We start from the raw sequence: 20,864 nt of genomic DNA, 5'->3' as shown, positions 1-20,864 counted from the left end.
TACAAACTGCCCAGTCAATGAAAGATGCATGCCAAAGGCTGGAAAGTTTCACAGGAGATACCAGTATACAATAGTGTAGTGTAATTGGATGGATTAAAAATTTACTCACAAAGTGGCAGCAGGAGAATACACAAATAAACATATTTGAATCTGCAACGTTTGGAGCCGGTGACTCCTTCTGGCAAAAAGGTTGAAGGGAAAGGAAGATGAGTGAAGGAAAGGACTGGTGAAGTTTAAGAAATGGGGAGAGTTCATAAAAATTGACCAGAGCCCTAGGTCAGGGGAGACTTACCAGATGGGATGAGAAGGAAAGACTGATTGTTGGGGACTGCAGTGGGCAAGATCTGAAAAACTGAACACTTAAAGATGGAAGATAGGGTAATATGAAAGACAGAGATTACTGCCAAAACACTGTGCACCATTAATAAGAGCAGAAAGCTAAGTGCATTGCATGTGGCAGAGGTGGGAGGGGCCACAGAAGAATAGATAGGTTAGAAAATTAAGGATGCAGAAAACTAAAAGAGGGTGAAGAAAATTTTCCCTGCCCCTCTCACCTCTATCACATACAATGTGTTCTATTCTCTTCTAGAGGAGTGAGACTTGCTGAAGGCAGACATACATCTTAGAATAACAACTGTTTATTACGAGAACTAAGCTAAATACAACTTCTGAGAACAATGTGTACAAAATTTGAGAACAACAATCTATTTGGACACAGGGAAAATTAACAATGGCACAGTCCCATAAGGGTGGTAACTCATAGGCAGTCTCCTGATGAGTTGGAGGTGCTGTGACAACACAGTCTTATCAGGATGAGAGCTCGTAGGCAGTTTGCTGGTAACAACACGGTCCCAAAAGATGATGAGCTTGTGGGTAGTCACAACAATTATTGCATAGCAGTGCCCTTGAAGTGGCTGGTGGAACTGCAAGGTCAGATGTGGTTCATGATGAGGGCAGCCTGGCATCTTGCTGGACAGCAAAGTAGCAACAGCAAGCAGTGCCCATAGCAGAGACTTGAGGCGGCTGTTGGTTGCTCAGAGATCAGGACATAACTGGCTTCCCATGGGCAGAGTGCCAACTTAAGTACATGATTGTTGAAGGATACATGGATGATATCACGTGAGCATGTGACTATGCAAATTAGTGCCTGCGGCTGCAGTGGTGTGTGTTGCAATTCGCACACCATGTAGTGGCAAGACTGGCATCCCCAATGCTGTGGCAACTGCGGGAGGCTTGACTGTATGCAGTAACTTGCCTCGTCTGTTTACAGATAACCTTCTAGGCGTGGCAGGGGTCATACCTGGCCTGTGAAACATACATATAAATGTGGTGGCCAGAATATGCAGGAGACAGTCCTGCATATTCAACACAATGCACTCAGCTTTCTGCTCTTATAAACTCATGAATGATGTTTTAACAGTAAACTCCGTCTTGCATAGTACCCTATCTTCCACCTTTAAGGGCTCAGGTTTTCAAGTCATGTCCGATGCAGTCCCCATCAATCAGTCTTTCCTTCTCATCCGGTCCGGTAAGTCTCCCCTGACCACAGGTTCTGGACGACGTTTCTGAACTCTCCCCATTCCTAAACCTTACCAGTGCTTTTCCTTCACCCCTCTTTCCTTCCCCTCAACCCTTCTATCAGGAGGAGGAAATCACTAACTCCAAAAGACTGCAAATTTAAATACCTTTGTATGTGTATTCTCCTACCGCTGCTTGGTGAATAGATATTTATCCATCCAATTACATTATATTTTCATCAATATTGTTGTTGTTGTTGTGGTCTTCAGTCCTGAGACTGGTTTGATGCAGCTCTCCATGCTAATCTATCCTGTGCAAGCTCCTTCATCTCCCAGTACCTACTGCAACCTACATCCTTCCGAATCTGTTTAGTGTATTCATCTCTTGGTCTTCCTCTACGATTTCTACCCTCCATGCTGCCCTCCAATGCTAAATTGGTGATCCCTTGATGCCTCAGGACATGTCCTACCAACCAATCCCTTCTTCTGGTCAAGTTGTGCCACAAACTCCTCTTCTCCCCAATCCTATTCAACACCTCCTCATTAGTTATGTGATCTACCCACCTAATCTTCAACATTCTTCTGTAGCACCACATTTTGAAAGCTTCTATTCTCTTCTTGTCCAAACTATTTATTGTCCATGTTTCACTTCCATACATGGCTACACTCCATACAAATACTTTCAGAAACGACTTCCTGTCACTTAAATCTATACTCGATGTTAACAAATTTCTCTTCTTCAGAAACGCTTTCCTTGCCATTGCCAGTCTACATTTTATATCCTCCCTACTTCGACCATCATCATTTATTTTGCTCCCCAAATAGCAAAACTCGTTTACTACTTTAAGTGTCTCATTTCCTAATCTAATTCCCTCAGCATCACCTGACTTAATTCGACTACATTCCATTATCCTTGTTTTGCTTTTGTTGATGTTCATCTTATGTCCTCCTTTCAAGACACTGTCCATTCCGTTCAACTGCTCTTCCAAGTCCTTGGCTGTCTCTGACAGAATTACAATGTCATCGGCGAACCTCAAAGTTTTTGTTTCTTCTCCCTGGACTTTAATACCTACTCCAAATTTTTCTTTTGTTTCCTTTACTGCTTGCTCAATATACAGGTTGAATAACATCGGGGAGAGGCTACAACCCTGTCTCACTCCCTTCCCAACCACTGTTTCCCTTTCATGCCCCTCGACTCTTATAACTGCCATCTGATTTCTGTACAAATTGTAAATAGCCTTTCACTCCTTGTATTTTACCCCTGCCACCTTAAGAATTTGAAAGAGAGTATTCCAGTCAACATTGTCAAAAGCTTTCTCCAAGTCTACAAATGCTAGAAACGCAGGTTTGCCTTTCCTTAATCTATTTTCTAAGATAAGTCGTAAGGTCAGTATTGCCTCAATACAAGAATGGAAAAAATCAGTTTGCAATATTCTATATCTATCTCATTAGCATTGGTTTGTCATAGGATACCTCAATGAAAATGGTCTACTTACTCACAACCATTGGAGTTTCAGAAAATATTGTTCTTGTGAAACACAAATGAAAATGGTAGTAATGAGATTTACAGACAAGGGATCTCAGTCTGATACCATATTCCTATGATTTCCAGAAGGCCTCACAAGTACATTCTAATCAAATTGCATGCCTAGATGTATCATCTCAGTTTTGTGAATGGATTCATTATTTACGATAATCTTGGAAGCTGAAGAAGTGAATTAAAATTTGTGCTGCAGCTGTGACTCAAACCCGGGTCCTCTTGCTTACTAGGCAGATATGCTGACAATTACACCACCACAGCATTATGGTCAACACAGCTGCATGAACTACCCACGTCAAATACCCTCCCCAACACAAACTCCAATTCACATCTCCCCTTATATTATCACTATTATCAGGGCTCTCCGACATTGGAATTGCACCCCAGCATTGGACATAATGGGGAAGTGCTGTACTACATGTGATCATATAGATCTTAAATTAAATGGTCAGCATATCTGACTAGTAAGCAAGAAGACCCAGGTTCGATTCACAGCTGCAGCACAAATTTTAATTCACTTCTTCAGCTTCCAAAGTTATCGTAGATAAATTAGAGGCTTAAATGTCTCAGGGAAAATTTAATTTAAGCATATCTGCCCAGTAAGCAAGAGGAACAGGGTTTGAGGCACAGCTGCAGCACAAATTTTATTTCACTTCTTCAGCTTCCAACATTACCATAGATAAATTGGAGACTTAAATGTCTCAGGGAAAATTTAGCTCAAGGATTCATTATTTCTTGTCAAAAAGGTCACAGTGTACAGTAATTGACATAAACTCACCTATTGAAATTACAGTTACATCTGGCATTTCCAAAGGAAGTCTCACAGACCCATTTTTGTTCTTGATTTATATAAATGATTAGAAGGCACTCTGAATGGCCTTCTTAAATTGTTTGCAAATGATGCTGTCATGGCAGTTGCTCATTAACAATAAAAAATGTGATATTTTACAGGTAAATTCTAGGAGAGTTCATTGGACTTCTGTTACATGATAAATGACACAACTTTTGAAGTTATTTATTCAGCAAAACTAAGTAAAGAATAGAATTGTTGAGATATTGCTTGGAAGTGTTGTCTTGTGTCCTCTGCCAAGCACTTATAGATTCAGATTCTTCATCTGCCATTGACCACATGTACTGGAATACACTTTACATTGATGACATCATACAACAGCCACTACATTAATTAATGTCCACATTATATCTTCAAATTATTTATTCTACATTAATCAGCTGTACAGAACTGTAAACATAATCTTAAAACTCAATTTCTACACTACTATTATCCAAGAAGTCTCTTAAACTGTGGAATGGCTTGTCTGTTAACTAGTTATACAATTTAGTTGTAAAACTGAGAGGTATTTAGATTTTAGAATGTGGCAGTTTATTAAAAAATTTCAAAAAGTTCACTTTGTGAGAGTTGCTTTTCTTGTCAGATTATGTTTAGGAATGTCAGTACTCTTTTTGTTTCTGGTGTGATGACAGTGTACGTTCTCTCTGGTGCTAAACTCTGATATGTTGTTTTAGTATATATCAACGATGCATAGATATTAAGATTGATCATTGTTAATATTTTCATCTTAGTAAATAAAGAACAGCATTACTCCCTTGGACCAACCTTACACATTATTCGTAGCACCGTTTCCTGAATCAGTAGTACGTTACTGACATGACATGAGTGACCCCACAGCAACAGCCCACAAGATATGTGAGACTGAAAAATTCCAAAGTAAACTGACCCAATATATTTATTATTCACTAGATCAGCTAATTTCTGTGTGAGATAGGACATCCATGGTTTCTTTCTGCAGACATGATTAATGTGGAATTGTCAGTTTACTTTGGGAACAATATGCATTTCAAGCAGTTTTTCAATTTCTATGTCTTTAGCTAGTTCCAATTGCAGATGTGGAGTGTTCTCTGGATTACACAGTAGTCTGCTAGATGAGAACCAGTTTAGTGTCAAGAAGACAGTGTCCTGTGATTTTTGGCATAGCCTTGTCATATCTTGATCTGTGACGATTAAAGTTGCATCATCTGTATAGAACATAACTCACTGAAACTCAAAATAATGTGGCAAATTGTTAATTATAACAACAATGAAAAATGGTCCACAGACAGAGCCCTGAGGTACACCAGATGTGACTTTCTATAAGGAAGAATTGATACCAATTGTCTTCTGTAATTTCAATAATAATTAATTCTCTCTAATACTGTATTATTTATCCCATAATATTGTAGTTTTACTAGTAAAATATCAAAGGGGATACAGTCAAGTACTTTACTCAAATCACATAGCTCAAGAGTGAACATATTCGTATTTTCAAATCGGTTAATATCTGATTTCAATTTCAAGGACTGCAGCAGTGGTATTTTTTCCTTGTCGAAAACCATGTGAATTGTGGAGTAAGCATGTAGTTGTACGTAAGTATCTTCTTACATTGCCCTACCTTTGATTGGATAGAAAATGCCTGCAGTTGAACCATACTAGGAGTTTGTAGATGGGTTCATCGTATAGGACAGATCTTTAACTGGGATTGTGGACAATAAAACAACTCATAGCATACAGGATATATAACAGGAGATATTGAATTTATACAGAGAAGGGCAGCACAAATAGTCACAGGCTTGTTTGAATCAAAAGAGAATGTCACAGAGATGCTGAAGAAACTGAACTAGCAGACACTTGAATCACATTCGGGAGAACGCCGGTTCAATCCTGCGTCCAGCCAACCTGATTTAGGTTTTCTGTGATTTCCCTAAAATCGCTCCAGTCAAATGCCGGGATGGTTCCTTTGAAAGGGCACGGCTGACTTCCTTCACCGTCCTTCACTAATCTGATGAGATCAATGACCTTGTTGCCTGGTCTCCTCCCCCAAACAACCCCCCAGACACTTGAAGTTATGCACAAACTATTCTGAGAAAGCTTACTTATGAAGTTTCAGTAAATGGCTTTAAATCATGATTCTAGGGATATACTATAACCCCCTGCATGTCACTCCCATAGGAATTGTGAAGTTAAGATTAGATTAGATTAGATTAATTACAGCAGGCACAGAGCTTTTAAACAGTTATTCTTTCAGAACTCCACATGTGAATGAAAAGGAGACAAACCCCAATAATTGGTACAATGGGAAGTACCCTCTGCCATGTTCTTCGCAGTGGTTTCCATTGTGTGGATGTATATGTAGGATTGAAAGCATCAGTGGCATAAAGATGGAGTTGGATACTGCATAGTTTGGATGAACAACAGAATACCACTTTGAGAGAGAGTAGGTAGCCAATACCCTGATGAAAGATGTTGCTGAGATTTTCAGAAACTGATTGATAATAATTATTGGTGCAAAGGGGCCATTTAGTAGATGACAAGTTTACAGAGGCTCGATGGTAAAATATGCCATGAAACTGTCAACCACTAAATTGTTGAAACATTTAAATTACTTTTCTGTCCATTGTTATTAGTGATTTCAATCAAAATGCCCATCATCAGATTGCTGCCTTTCATAGATATACTGCAGCTACCTGATAATAGATGTTTTTTGCAAAATCTATAATGTCAAGGAACAGTAAAGTGAGTTAAATGAGTCAACAGTTTATTGGTAGGTAGCAGTCTCATAACTTATGTTATCAGCATATTCACATAGTGGAAAAATTACTAAAGGATAATGTCATGGTTCCCAATCACAGATTAAAACACTATGCATGATAACCTATACCAAATGAAATAGAAGAAATTTCGTGACACTGAATTAATACTGCTAGCAAGAAAACTGCACTTTATCATTGTGAAGAAATAGTGTTATGGAATAAAACAATTTTTAAGTACTGCCTTGATAGAATAATACACAGAATATGTTATGGAACATGTAATTCACATAAATTTTTGTTTCTAAGGTTATTTATATGTATTACTTACCTCTTAAGAAATATTTAAATAATTACATTACATAATATACAGTTTAATCAGTTTTTGAAAACATAATGTAACTGGATGGACAAAAAAAATCTCCTCACCAAGTGGTGGCGTGAGAACACACATGCAAAAGGTATTATGTATGCGAGCTACTTTCAGATGTGGCATACTGATAATAATGGAGACTCTTCCTGTCTTTCCTCTCATCCTGTCTGGTAAGTCTCCCCTGACCCAGGGTTATGGGTCACTTTTCTGAACTCTACCCCTTTCCCTAAACCTCATAAGCCCTTCTCCTTCACCCCTCTTCATTCCCATTTCACCCTTCTGCCAGAAGGAGTTGGCACTGGCTCCAAAAGCTTGCATATGTAATACCTTTTTATAAGTGTGTTCTCCTGCTGCCACTTAGTGAGTAGATTTCTTATCTATCCAGTTACATTATACACAGTTTCTTACTGAATTTGTGAAATAGAATACATTGCTTCTCACTACACAGAGGAGGCACTGAGCATTACATAGGCATATCTGAACTAAACTAAACTCCATCCGAACACATCTCAGAAGTGCAGATATGGAGGGGCATATGGTCAGTACCCAGCCTTCCCCAGCTGTTGCCAGTTTTCAGGATGTGGCCCTGTGTAAGTTGTGCTTTTACGGATATGTGTGTGTGTGTGTGTGTGTGTGTGTGTGTGTGTGTGTGTGTGTGTGTGTGGTTTTTTTTTTTTTTTTTTTTTTTTTTTTACATCTGGAGGAAGGGACACTGAAAGACCTGAGTCGAACAAGGCCCTGGGAGTAGACAACATTCCATTAGAACTACTGATGGCCTTGGGAGAGCCAGTTCTGGCAAAACTCTACCATCTGGTGAGCAAGATGTAAGAGATAGGCGAAATACCCTCAGATTTCAAGAAGAATATAATAATTCCAATCCCAAAGAAAGCAGGTGTTGACAGATGTGAAAATTACCGAACTATCAGTTTAATAAGTCACAGCTGCAAAATACTAACGCAAATTCTTTACAGACGAATGGAAAAACTGATAGAAGCCGACCTCGGGGATGATCAGTTTGGATTCTGTAGAAATATTGGAACACGTGAGGCAATACTGACCCTACGACTCATCTTAGAAGATAGAGTAAGGAAAGGCAAACCTACATTTCTAGCATTTGTAGACTTAGAGAAAGCTTTTGACAATGTTGACTGGAATACTCTCTTTCAAATTCTGAAGGTGGCAGGGGTAAAATACAGGGAGCAAAAGGCTATTTATAATTTGTACAGAAACCAGATGGCAGTTATAAGAGTCGAGGGACACGAAAGGGAAGCAGTGGTTGGGAAGGGAGTGAAACAGGGTTGTAGCCTCTCCCCGATGTTATTCAATCTGTATATTGAGCAAGCAGTAAAGGAAACAAAAGAAAAATTTGGAGTAGATATTAAAATCCATGGAGAAGAAATAAAAACTTTGAGGTTCGCCGATGAAATTGTAATTCTGTCAGAGACAGCCAAGGACTTGGAAGAGCAGTTGAACGGAACAGATAGTGTCTTGAAAGGAGGATATAAAATGAATATCAACAAAAGCAAAACAAGGATAATAGAATGTAGTCGAATTAAGTCGGGTGCTGCTGAGGGAATTAGATTAGGAAATGAGACACTTAAAGTAGGAAATGAGTTTTGCTATTTGGGAAGCAAAATAACTGATGATGGTTGAAGTAGAGAGGATACAAAATGTAGACTGGCAATGGCAATGAAAGCATTTCTGAAGAAGAGAAATTTGTTAACATCGAGTATAGCTTTAAATGTCAGGTAGTAGTTTCTGAAAGTATTTGTGTGGAGTGTAGCCATGTATGGAAGTGAAACATGGACAATAACTAGTTTGGACAAGAAGAGAATAGAAGCTTTCGAAATGTGGTGCTACAGAAGAATGCTGAAGATTAGATGGGTAGATCATATAACTAATGAGGAGGTATTGAATAGGATTGGGGAGAAGAGAAGTTTGTGGCACAACTTGACCAGAAGAAGGGATCGGTTGGTAGGACATGTTCTAAGGCATCAAGGGATCACCAATTTAGTATTGGAGGGAAGCGTGGATGGTAAAAATCATAGAGGGAGACCAAGAGATGAATACACTAAACAGATTCAGAAGGATGTAGGTTGCAGTAGGTACTGGGAGATGAAGAAGCTTGCACAGGATAGAGTAGCATGGAGAGCTGCATCAAACCAGTCTCAGGACTGAAGACCACAACAACAACAACAACAACAACAACATCTGAAGGAGGATTTTGATAGCTTGTCTTTTTATGTGTATTTTAAATATGCCTGTTTGCCTCTTCCATGTAGTAAATAGCAATATATCCCATTTCATTTTGTTGTTATTCCATTCTGGATTTTTCATTGTTTGCTTGTTATTGGTGAGACCCCAGTACACTATTCAGCTGATTTGAATGTGTACATAAAGAGTTAATAACATTTTTGGTCTGGTCACTTTTAGACCCAGTCAAATTAAAAATGTAATTTTTCAATTGAAAATGAGTTGAGAGCATGGAACGCTACCAAGTGGTATTAATGCTGTCTCCATTACGAGTAACAGTAAGAGTAAAAAAAAAATTAAGAAGAAATGTTACACTCTGCAGCCAAAGTAAAAACAATGATACAATTAACAACCATATTGTAAAGGAAACACTAAGTCTCACACTTTTGGCATTATCAGTTCCAGATTAGAAGGTGGTGTGCAGAAACTGCTGGTAACAAATGACAAGAATTGACAGAAAGATAGAAGATACAACATGATATAAAAATGCAAGCAGAAAGGTGACGATCTTTTGCCTCACTTCACATGTACTGACCAATATTATTGAATAATGTCACTCCCAGTTCCCTTTTTGTGAAGTCCCTAGTTTCTGTTCTGTACTGTTCTCTCTCACCTTCATTGTAAAATTCTTTCTCTATCTGGTCCCCACATTGCTGGAAAATATATTTGCATATTCATTGTTGAACAGGGAGATGTCAACAATATGATGTAAGTATATGGACAGGACAATTGGCTGTAACCCAGATCATGCCATTCTGTTTTAGACTCCCTGTGTTTTTCCAAAAAGCATTTCAGGGGAATATTAAAGTGACTTCCTAAGCAAACTTACAGCTGATTACTGAAAGAGATGCTTAAGGCACTGGGCTCACACTAGGGAGAAGTGGGATTAAAATCCAAATTCCACCATCTGAATTAACGTTTTCCATGATTTCCCCAAAATCTTTTCAGTAGAATTCTGAGATGGTTCCTTTGATAGGGAAATGGTCAGTTTCCTTCCCTATCCTTGTTCAGTTTGAGTTTATGCTCTGCCTCTTCTTATCTATTAGCAAATGGAACAGTAAACTCAAATCTTCATTTTTCCCTTTTATAGCCCATTCATTCCAATATCCTTATTATATCTGAATGCACACTCTCATCTAGAAACCCTCATGATAAAGAAAAATGAAGAAATTGATAACAACAATAAATGAGAGAAAAAAGATACTAAACTTGATCGTTGTGAAGAAATAGTGTTGTGCAATAACATAATTTTTAAATACTATCTTGATAGAATAATACACAGAATATGTTATGGAACATGTAATTCACTCAAATTTTTGTTTCTAAGGTCATTTAAATGTATTATTTACCTCCAAAGAAATACTGTAAATCATTACATTACATAATGTGGAATTTAATCAATTTTGAAAACATAATGTAACTGGATAGACAAAAAAGCTCCTCACCAAGAGGCAGCAGGAGAACACACATGCAAAAGGTATTATGTATGCAAGTTACTTTCGGATGTGGTGTACTGGTAACAATGGAGACTCTTCCTGTCTTTCCTCTGACCCCATCTGGTAAGTCTCCCCTGACCCAGGGACCCTGGAAAGTCAAGTATGGAGTAACAACAATATTAAGAAAAGGATAGACTGCTACTCACCACCTCTGTGTGGTGGTTAGCAATCTATACTTTTGATAAGCTTCACTTAAGGCACTCTCCAAGATGAATAAAATTTCCCCTTCACTACTCCAACCTGAAATTCAGTTCTTTCATGTTGTGTCTGTGTGGATACAACTCAGATATACATTGAATGAATCATTGCATGCTGTGATACAAACTTGCAACTCATTCCAAATAGGAACCTTCCAGTTGACTTACACCACTCGCAGTTATTATTTACTTTATTTGTAGTTAACTATCTATTTATTTTTGTTATGGAACTAATCAAGTAGTTGACCATTACAATAGAAACCGTGTGGCAGTAATATTTTCTGTTCACTTGTCCTTTCAAAAGGAGGAAACAGTCATTCAAATACGGTAACCTGTTATGGAAGCAGTGACCAGCCATATGAGGGCATTCCATGTGATCAGGAGAACTGTGTGCCTCTTACCTGGGTCTGCGATGGAGAGCGGGATTGTGATAGTGAGTATTTTTACACAGAACAAAACATCTCATACAGTGACTATCTCTGAAAGCTTTCAAAATTTTGTGTCATAACAGCGACAAAATTGTGAACTTCTTGGAATTTTTTTACACATATTTAGCTTGTTTTCTGTATATTCTACAGGTAGAAATAGTTATTAAGAAGCTTGCAGTTGTATGGCTATACACAGTGTTGATAATATTTAGCAGTAGTGAGCCAAACATGTAGTGTTGGGTGACAGTATTTGACAAATGGACAGCATATACATGAACACCAAAAAGGACATTATGTGACAGTCAATCAGAGGCAGTCAACCTGAAGCTTCCAATACATTTATAGTCCACATCATGTGGGAAGACACCTCAATCTTCATCTGTTCTGTGCATCCCCTTCTATTAACCTTCAGCAACCAGTATGATTCATTCTCTTTTCAAGCACCTAGCATCAAGTTACAGCTACATGGCGAGAACTCTCTCCTGCACACATTAGTCATTCCTACCAGTTATTTTATTTTTGTGCACATTGATTTACCATTAACTGCAGTCAAATACAACCACATATATGCATTATAAAATTACACATTTTTAAAAAATTCTGTGAGGTAGAAGCAGTTGCCAAGCAAATACAATGATTTTGAAACTTCTGGCAGATTAAGACTTGTGCCAGATTAAGACTTTTGCATGCTAGTGCTCTACTAACTGATCAACCCAGGCACAAGTCACAACCCATTCTCACAGCTTCACTGCTGTCAGTAACTTGTCTCTTACCTCCAAAACTTCCTTTCTTCCAGGAGCGCTAGGCCTGAAAGTTACACAGGAGAACTTTTGTGACGTTTGGAAGGTAGGTTTCAAAATTTATGATTCTCCCTGTAGATTTGAATGTATAATATGAGATGTGTTCAGAAAGTAAGGTGACTTTATATTTTTATGAAAAAACATTTATTTATTCATCAATATTCATGTTATCCTCCTGAAAACAATCCCCCTCAGATACAATGCACTTGCACCAATGCTTCTTCCAATCCTCAAAGTAATTCTCATAAGCACTTTTTGGTACAGCCTTGAGTACTTCCAGCGGTGCAGTTTTTATTTCCTCAATCGTTGAAACTCTTCGTCCTTTCATAGGTCTCTTCAGTTTTGGGAACAGAAAAATGATGCAGGGGCCAAAACCAGTGAATATGGTTGCTGAAGCATGATTGTTGTGTTGTTTTTGCCCAAAAAATCTCTCATAACCAATGATGAATGAGCAGGTGAATTGTCATGATGCAAAAGCCATGAATTGTTTTTCGAGAATTCAGGACTCTTTTTTTTGCATATTGCTTCTCGCAAACGGTGCATAACATCAAAGTAATACTTCTTACTGACTGTATGACCTTGAGGCAAAAATTCATTAAGCACTATGCCATGATAATTGGAAAAAAAAACAGTGGGCAAAACTTTGAGATTTGATCCAACTTGGCATGGTTTTTTTGGGTTGGCTCTCCGGGATGCTTCCATTGGGACGATTGGGCTTTGGTTTCGATGTCATAACTGTAAACCCATGTTTCATCACCAGTTATAACCCTTTTGAGCAAATCAGGATCATCATTGACATCATTCAAGAGCTCCTGAGTGATGCTCATGCGATAGTTCTCCTGATCAAAATTGAGAAGTTTTGGAACAAACTTTGCCCAAAACATCAAAAAAAAAATTGCATGACACAAGCTGATGCATATGCCAACACCCTCAGCAACTTCTCTTACAGTAATTCGACAATTTTCAAAAACAATTTTCTTCACAGCTTCGACATTATCATCTGTTGTTGATGTGCTGGGGCGTCCAGAGTGAGGTAAGTCATTGGCATCTTCTCGGCCATCTTGGAATAGCTTGTACCATGTATAAACATTGTTTTTACTTAGAGCAGACTAACCGTATGCCATGGTCAACCAAGTGTTTTAGAGCACGTGATTACATTTTTCACATAAAATTTGATGCAAATTCTTTGCTCCATATTGTATAATAATTGAACATTTCTGAGCACACTAAAAGACATCTAACCTTTCTATGTGTCAAAAACAAATAAAGTATACTGTACACTTGAAACTGTGAACATATGTTTGTACATGTGTACCAAAATAATAATAAAAATGATTGATAATCAAATGTATGTTGCCTGTGCAATATGAAAAGTCACCTTACTTTTTGAACAGCACTTGTATAATGTACCACAGGCAAATAAACCTGATTGTTGTCCACAGCAACATGGTATGGCAACCTGGACATTGTTTGCATGCTCTCTGTTGTCATGCTTATGCAAACCTCATCTTCTCCACTCTTCCCTATGAGTGCACAAGCGCCTTCCTATATGATGGGGACTTAAGTTTAGCAGAATATACTTTATCTGACTTTCTACTGTGGAACCTTCTACCAAAATGCACCATAAACAGCTTAGAATTTATGAAGGGCATATAGTGTGATGTTTAAGATTGTTTTGTAGGTTCTGAGCCTAACTTCACAAACTGAAAGTGGTTTTGAAAACACACACACCACAGGACTAAACTTCATTGCTCTTAGTGCTGCATATGATACAGTTAACCATCACATTCTCTTACAAAAAGTATTTGCTGTCATCAAGGATCTAAAACTTGTCAGAGTGTCATCAACACTGTTGTAGAATCATACGTTTCTTGTTGATTTTCAAGGGTAACAAAGTAAGCAGAGAATCCAGAAAAATCATTTGTCTCAAAGAAGCATGTTGGTTCTGTTGCTGTGTAATATTTATTATACAAATGAGCAACCATTTCCTTACAACACAGCAAGTTTTATCTATGCTGATGGCCTGGCCCAGACCTCCCAAGGTAAAATATTTGAAGATTTAGAACTCACTCGTGAAAGTGTTCTGAAAGAACTAGGCACATACTGTAAGGCCACCTGCCAAAAGTGTAACACCTCAGAAACTCTACTCTGTGTTTTCCATCCCAGGGACAGGAACTCCACAAGAAAGTTGAATGTGTCTTGGAACAGCACCTGATTAGACCATCATCTCACCCCAAAGTACATAGGAGTGACTCTGTATCACTCCCTGAACTTCAGACAACACTGCCCCAAAGCCAAGCAGAAAACTAGTGCTCAGAATAACATTTCAGGAGAGTTAAGAGGCACAAACTTGGGAGCTAAACCAAAAGTTCTTAAAACCACTGCTTTGGCTCTGTGTTCATCTGTAGCTGAGTATGCCTCCTGTGTTCGGTATACATCATCTCATGCCAAAACTGTGGACCCTGCTCTGAACTAAGCTTGCTGGTTGATTATAGGGTGCTTAAAAATACCCCTGTTGAGAAGATTTACTATCTTGCCTGTATCACAATGACTGAAGGCTGAGAATGTTGAAGCTTGTCCACTATTTGGCCATGAACTTCCACAGCCTAGGCTAAAATAAAGAAAAAGTTTCCTTTGAACAATAGATACTCTGAAATTCCCTCCAGGCAAGGCAAGACTTTTTTTTGGCAGAAGTCCGTACAATAAGATTTAATGGGACTGCGAGAACATTTGCTGGCTGCCCACAATGCAGAAAGGTGTGTTTCTAGCATTTGTAGGCTTAGAGAAAGCTTTTGACAATGTTGACTGGAATACTCTCTTTCAAATTATGAAGGTGGCAGGGGTAAAATACAGGGAGCGAAAGGCTATTTGCAATTTGTACAGAAACCAGATGGCAGTTATAAGAGTCGAGGGACATGAAAGGGAGGCAGTGGTTGGGAAGGGAGTGAGACAGGGTTGTAGTCTCTCCCTAATGTTATTCAATCTGTATATTGAGCAAGCAGTGAAGGAAACAAAAGAAAAATTCGGAGTAGGAATTAAAATCCATGGAGAAGAAATAAAAACTTTGAGGTTCGCCGATGATATTGTAATTCTGTCAGAGACAGCAAAGGACTTGGAAGAGCAGTTGAACGGAATGGACAGTGTCTTGATAGGAGGATATAAGATGAACATCAACAAAAGCAAAATGAGGATAATGGAATGTAGTCGAATTAAGTCGGGTGATGCTGAAGGAATTAGATTAGGAAATGAGACACTTAAAGTAGTAAACGAGTTTTGCTATTTGGGGAGCAAAATAAATGATGATGGTCGAAGTAGGGAGGATATAAAATGTAGACTGGCAATGGCAAGGAAAGCGTTTCTGAAGAAGAGAAATTTGTTAACATCGAGTATAGATTTAAATGTCAGGAAGTCATTTCTGAAAGTATTTGTATGGAGTGTAGCCATATATGGAAGTGAAACGTGGACGATAAATAGTTTGGACAAGAAGAGAATAGAACCTTTTTAAATGTGGTGCTACAGAAGAATGCTGAAGATTAGATGGGTAGATCACATAACTAATGAGGAAGAATTGGATAGGATTGGGGAGAAGAGAAGTTTGTGGCACAACTTGACTAGAAGAAGGGATCGGTTAGTAGGACATGTTCTGAGGTATCAAGGGATCACCAATTTAGTATTGGAGGTCAGCGTGGAGCGTAAAAATCATAGAGGGAGACCAAGAGATGAATACACCAAGCAGATTCAGAAGGATGTAGGTTGCAGTAGGTACTGGGAGATGAAGAAGCTTGCACAGGATAGAGTAGCATGGAGAGCTGCATCAAACTAGTCTCAGGACTGAAGACCACAACAACAGCAACAGTTAAAGAACTGGTGTGAAATCCTTCCTTAAAGTATGGGGGCTTCACATTAGGTGATAGCAAGTGGGGGTGTGGAGAACAAACTGCGGAACACCTGTGCCAGTGCTCTCTTTGTCCTTTTGCTTGTTCAACAAATGACCTCATACTTGCAAATGACAGTGTCCTTGGTGTGGCTCAATTTTAGACAAATATCATGTGATTTGCAAATTTGGTCAATGACATTTACAATATTTTTTTGTAATTATGTATATTCTGTGTATAACTGTGTGTATGGTACAGATAGGCTTATGACCCAAGTGAATAAATATGAAGATTGGAACGTTTCGCTGGCACCCTTTTTTCTGTGTAGTAAATTTTTCTTCTTGTTTTTGGTATTCTATCTACCTTTAGTTTACAGTAGTCCATTAACATCGATAAAAAGTGACAAATGCTGTTCATCAAGGTGGAGCTGATGAAGCACATTGTGGACAACGCCGGTGCCCAAGTGACAAATTTGAATGCACAGTCAGAGGGTCTGTTGCCTGCCTGGACAAGAAACAAGTGTGTGATGGCCATGTCGACTGCCAAGATGGGTAAGTGGTGGTGGTGGTTAGTGTTTAACGTCCCGTCGACAACGAGGTCATTAGAGACGGAGCGCAAGCTCGGGTTAGGGAAGGATTGGGAAGGAAATAGGCCGTGCCCTTTCAAAGGAACCATCCCGGCATTTGCCTGAAACGATTTAGGGAAATCACGGAAAACCTAAATTAGGATGGCTGGAGACGGGATTGAACCGTCATCCTCCCGAATGCGAGTCCAGTGTGGTAACCATTGCGCCACCTCGCTCGGTCAAGATGGGTAAGTACTGTGTAATGTGCAGCCTAGTAAATGTTGTTCCAATTGCATCCTGGGTCTGACTAGCACATATCTGCATTATGGAGGAACAGTGTTTAAACACATGTCTAGCCATCAAGATTTAGTTTTTCTATGCTTTCCTTAAATTAATTACATGATGATTCTTTTGAAATAGATACTGACAATTTACTTCCTCTATCTGAGCTTGTGCTGAATCTCTAATGACCATATTTCTTAAAATGTACATCACAAAAATGGCTTCAATCACTGGGATTGCATTGCTGAAGTTTTTCACAGAAGCTACTCACTGTGTTCTCAATTATTCTTGAGGAATGGCCTCTATTCTTCCTTGACTACACTTTTTAATTCATCAGTATTGTGGCGTCACTGTGAAAAAAACCTTTATTATTGCAATAATCCCACAGAGAAAAATTGGTGAAAGACTAGGTTGATTTCACCGACCATGGGATGTCATCGAATTGTGAGCGTAATCAATGGGGAAAATGACACCTCAGTGTTGTTACTGAACTGTAGGCCATGTGGGGTGAAGCCCTGTCTTGCTGGAACCATATCATGTTTAGCAGCAATGTCAGTGCAGCTGTGGCATGATGGAATTGTTAATTGTGGCCACATACTGTTCAGAATTGATGCTCACAGGCTGGATTTTGTTATCTTGAAATAAATACTGTCCGATTCCAGTGGACTGTTCAATAGCATACCAGATGACAATTTTTGGACTACCCTGGGCTTTTACGCGAATGAGCTGCGGATTCAAGTCCAAGTAATAACAGAAGCTTCATTTATTGATAGATCCATTTAAATAAAAGTTTGCCTCTACAGACTTCACAAGGTTTGTCAGAATTGCATCTTTCTTCTCATTTCTGTCCAGTAATGCTGTGCAGCAATTGCACCTACTCACTTTACCTCCCAGCCATAAATTCTGAGCCACTTGCATCTTATAGGGATTAAAATTTAAATCCTGTTTCCCAAACCTATGCAAAGACACATGGGGGATTTTTTAATGTTCTAGAATCACAATATTCAGAATGCTATGGACTTCATTACAATGTTGCATGAACTCATCAGATATTTTCCAGTGTTCGAACTGTCGCTTTGTTTTCGGCACCTACATTAATACTCTGTTAAGCACTATGACATGCATGCCAGAGAGTACTTTTTATTTTATCAGTTATTAGGGCTTCTTACAGTTTCATTCACATATGGAGCACAGGGAGAATGACTGGTTAAATGTGTCTGTCAATGCTGTAATTAGTTGAATCTTGTCCTTATGATTCTTATTTTAATGTTACTCCAACTGCAGTTCTGGCTAAAGTATTTCTCATTACAATTCATCATATTATGAGAATATGAACCATGAACCATGGACCTTGCCATTGGCGGGGAGGTTTGCGTGCCTCAATGATGCAGATAGCCGTACCGTAGGTGCAACCACAATGGAGGGCTATCTGTTGAGAGGGCAAACATGTGGTTCCTGAAGAGGGGCAGCAGCCTTTTCAGTAGTTGCAGGGGCAACAGTCTGGATGATAGACTGATCTCGCCCTGTAACACTAACCAAAACAGCCTTGCTGTTGTGGTACTGTGAACGGCTGAAAGCAAAGGGAAACTACAGCCGTAATTTTTCCCGAGGGCATGCAGCTTTACTGTATGATTAAATGATGATGGCGTCCTCTTGGGTAAAATATTCCGGAGGTAAAATAGTCCCCCATTCGGATCTCCGGGTGGGGACTACTCAAGAGGACGTCGTTATCAGGAGAAAGAAAACTGGCATTCTACGGATCGGAGCGTGGAATGTCAGATCCCTTAATCGGGCAGGTAGGTTAGAAAACTTAAAAAGAGAAATGGATAGGTTAAAGTTAGATATAGTGGGAATTAGTGAAATTCAGTGGCAGGAGGAAAAAGACTTTTGGTCAGGTGAATACAGGGTTATAAATACAAAATCAAATAGAGGTAATGCAGGAGTAGGTTTAATAATGAATAAAAAAAATAAGAGTGCGGGTAAGCTACTACAAACAGCATAGTGAACGCATTATTGTGGCCAAGATAGACATGAAGCCCATGCCTTATGCAGTAGTACAAGTTTACATGCCAACTAGCTCTGCAGATGATGAAGAAATTAATGAAATGTATGATGAGATAAAAGAAATTATTCAGGTAGTGAAGGGAGATGAAAATTTAATAGTCATGGGTGACTGGAATTCGACAGCAGGAAAAGGGAGAGAAGGAAACGTAGTAGGTGAATATGGATTAGGGCTAAGAAATGAAAGAGGAAGCCGCCTGGTAGAATTTTGCACAGCGCATAACTTAATCATAACTAATACTTGGTTCAAGAATCATGAAAGAAGGTTGTATACATGGAAGAAGCCTGGAGATACTGGAAGGTGTCAGATAGATTATATAATGGTAAGACAGAGATTCAGGAACCAGGTTTTAAGTTGTAAGACATTTCCAGGGGAAGATGTGGACTCTGAGCACAATCTGTTGGTTATGAACTGTAGATTAAAACTGAAGAAACTGCAAAAAGGTGGGAATTTAAGGAGATGGGACCTGGATAAACTGAAAGAACCAGAGGTTGTACAGAGTTTCAGGGAGAGCATAAGGGAACAATTGACAGGAATGGGGGAAAGAAATACAGTACGTAGAAGAAGAATGGGTAGCTTTGAGGGATGAAGTAGTGAAGGCAGCAGAGGATCAAGTAGGTAAAAAGACAAGGGCTAGTAGAAATCCTTGGGTAACAGAAGAGATACTGAATTTAATTGATGAAAGGAGAAAATACAAAAATGCAGTAAGTGATGCAGGCAAAAAGGAATACAAACGTCTCAAAAATGATATTGACAGGAAGTGCTAATGGCTAAGCAGGGATGGCTAGAGGACAAATGTAGGGATGTAGAGGCTTGTCTCATGAGTGGTAAGATAGGTATTGCCTACAGGAAAATTGAAGAGACCTTTGGAGAAAAGAGAACCACTTGTATGAATATCAAGAGCTCAGATGGAAACCCAGTTCTAAGCAAAGAACGGAAAGCAGAAAGGCGGAAGAAGTATATAGAGGGTCTATACAGGGGCGATGTTCTTGAGGACAATATTATGGAAATGGAAGAGGATGTAGATGAAGATGAAATGGGATATGCGATACTGCGTGAAGAGTTTGACAGAGCACTGAAAGACCTAAGCTGAAACAAGGCCCTGGTAGTAGACAACATTCCATTCGAACTACTGACAGCCTTGGGAGAGCCAGTCCAGATAAAACTCTACCATCTGGTGAACAAAATGTACGAGACAGGCGAAATTCCCTCAGATTTCAAGAAGAATATAATAATTCCAATCCCAAAGAAAGCAGGTGTTGACAGATGTGAAAATTACCAAACTATCAGTTTAATAAGTCACAGCTGCAAAATACTAACGTGAATTCTTTACAGACAAATGGAAAAACCGGTAGAAGCCAACCTCGGGGAAGATCAGTTTGGATTCTGTAGAAATGTTGGAACACGTGAGGCAATACTGACCCTACAACTTATCTTAGAAAATAGATTAAGGAAAGGCAAACCTACGTTTCTAGCATTTGTAGACTTAGAGAAAGCTTTTGACAATGTTAACTGGAATACTCTCTTTCAAATTCTGAAGGTGGCAGGGGTAGAAATACAGGGAGCGAAATGCTATTTGCAATTTGTACAGGAAGCAGATGGCAGTTGTAAGAGTCGAGGGGCATGAAAGGGAAGCAGCGGTTGGGAAGGGAGTGAGACAGGGTTGTAGCCTCTCCCCGATGTTATTCAATCTGTAAATTGAGCAAGCAGTAAAGGAAACAAAAGAAAAATTTGGAGTAGGTATTAAAATCCATGGAGAAGAAATAAAAACTTTGAGGTTCGCCGATGACATTGTAATTCTGTCAGAGACAGCAAAGGACTTGGAAGAGCAATTGAACAGAATGGACAGTGTCTTGAAAGAAGGGTATAAGATGAACATCAACAAAAGCAAAAC

General features: G+C 39.0%; 1 protein-coding gene across 1 annotated transcript in view; it reads left to right on the top strand.

The window, feature by feature from the left end:
• The window catches only part of LOC124711275 (low-density lipoprotein receptor-like), a 78,187-nt gene that overhangs the window by 28,922 nt on the left and 28,401 nt on the right, over positions 1-20,864 (top strand). Inside the window, exons 3-4 of the mRNA XM_047241269.1 lie at positions 11,263-11,391; positions 16,483-16,612. Coding sequence (XP_047097225.1) covers positions 11,263-11,391; positions 16,483-16,612 — 259 coding nt within the window. The remainder of the gene's footprint in view (positions 1-11,262; positions 11,392-16,482; positions 16,613-20,864) is intronic.

Source organism: Schistocerca piceifrons, chromosome 8, assembly GCF_021461385.2.
Source record: "Schistocerca piceifrons isolate TAMUIC-IGC-003096 chromosome 8, iqSchPice1.1, whole genome shotgun sequence".
Lineage (NCBI taxonomy): Eukaryota > Metazoa > Arthropoda > Insecta > Orthoptera > Acrididae > Schistocerca > Schistocerca piceifrons.
Note: the sequence above shows the minus strand (reverse complement) of the source record. Positions and strands in the feature narration are given on the sequence as shown.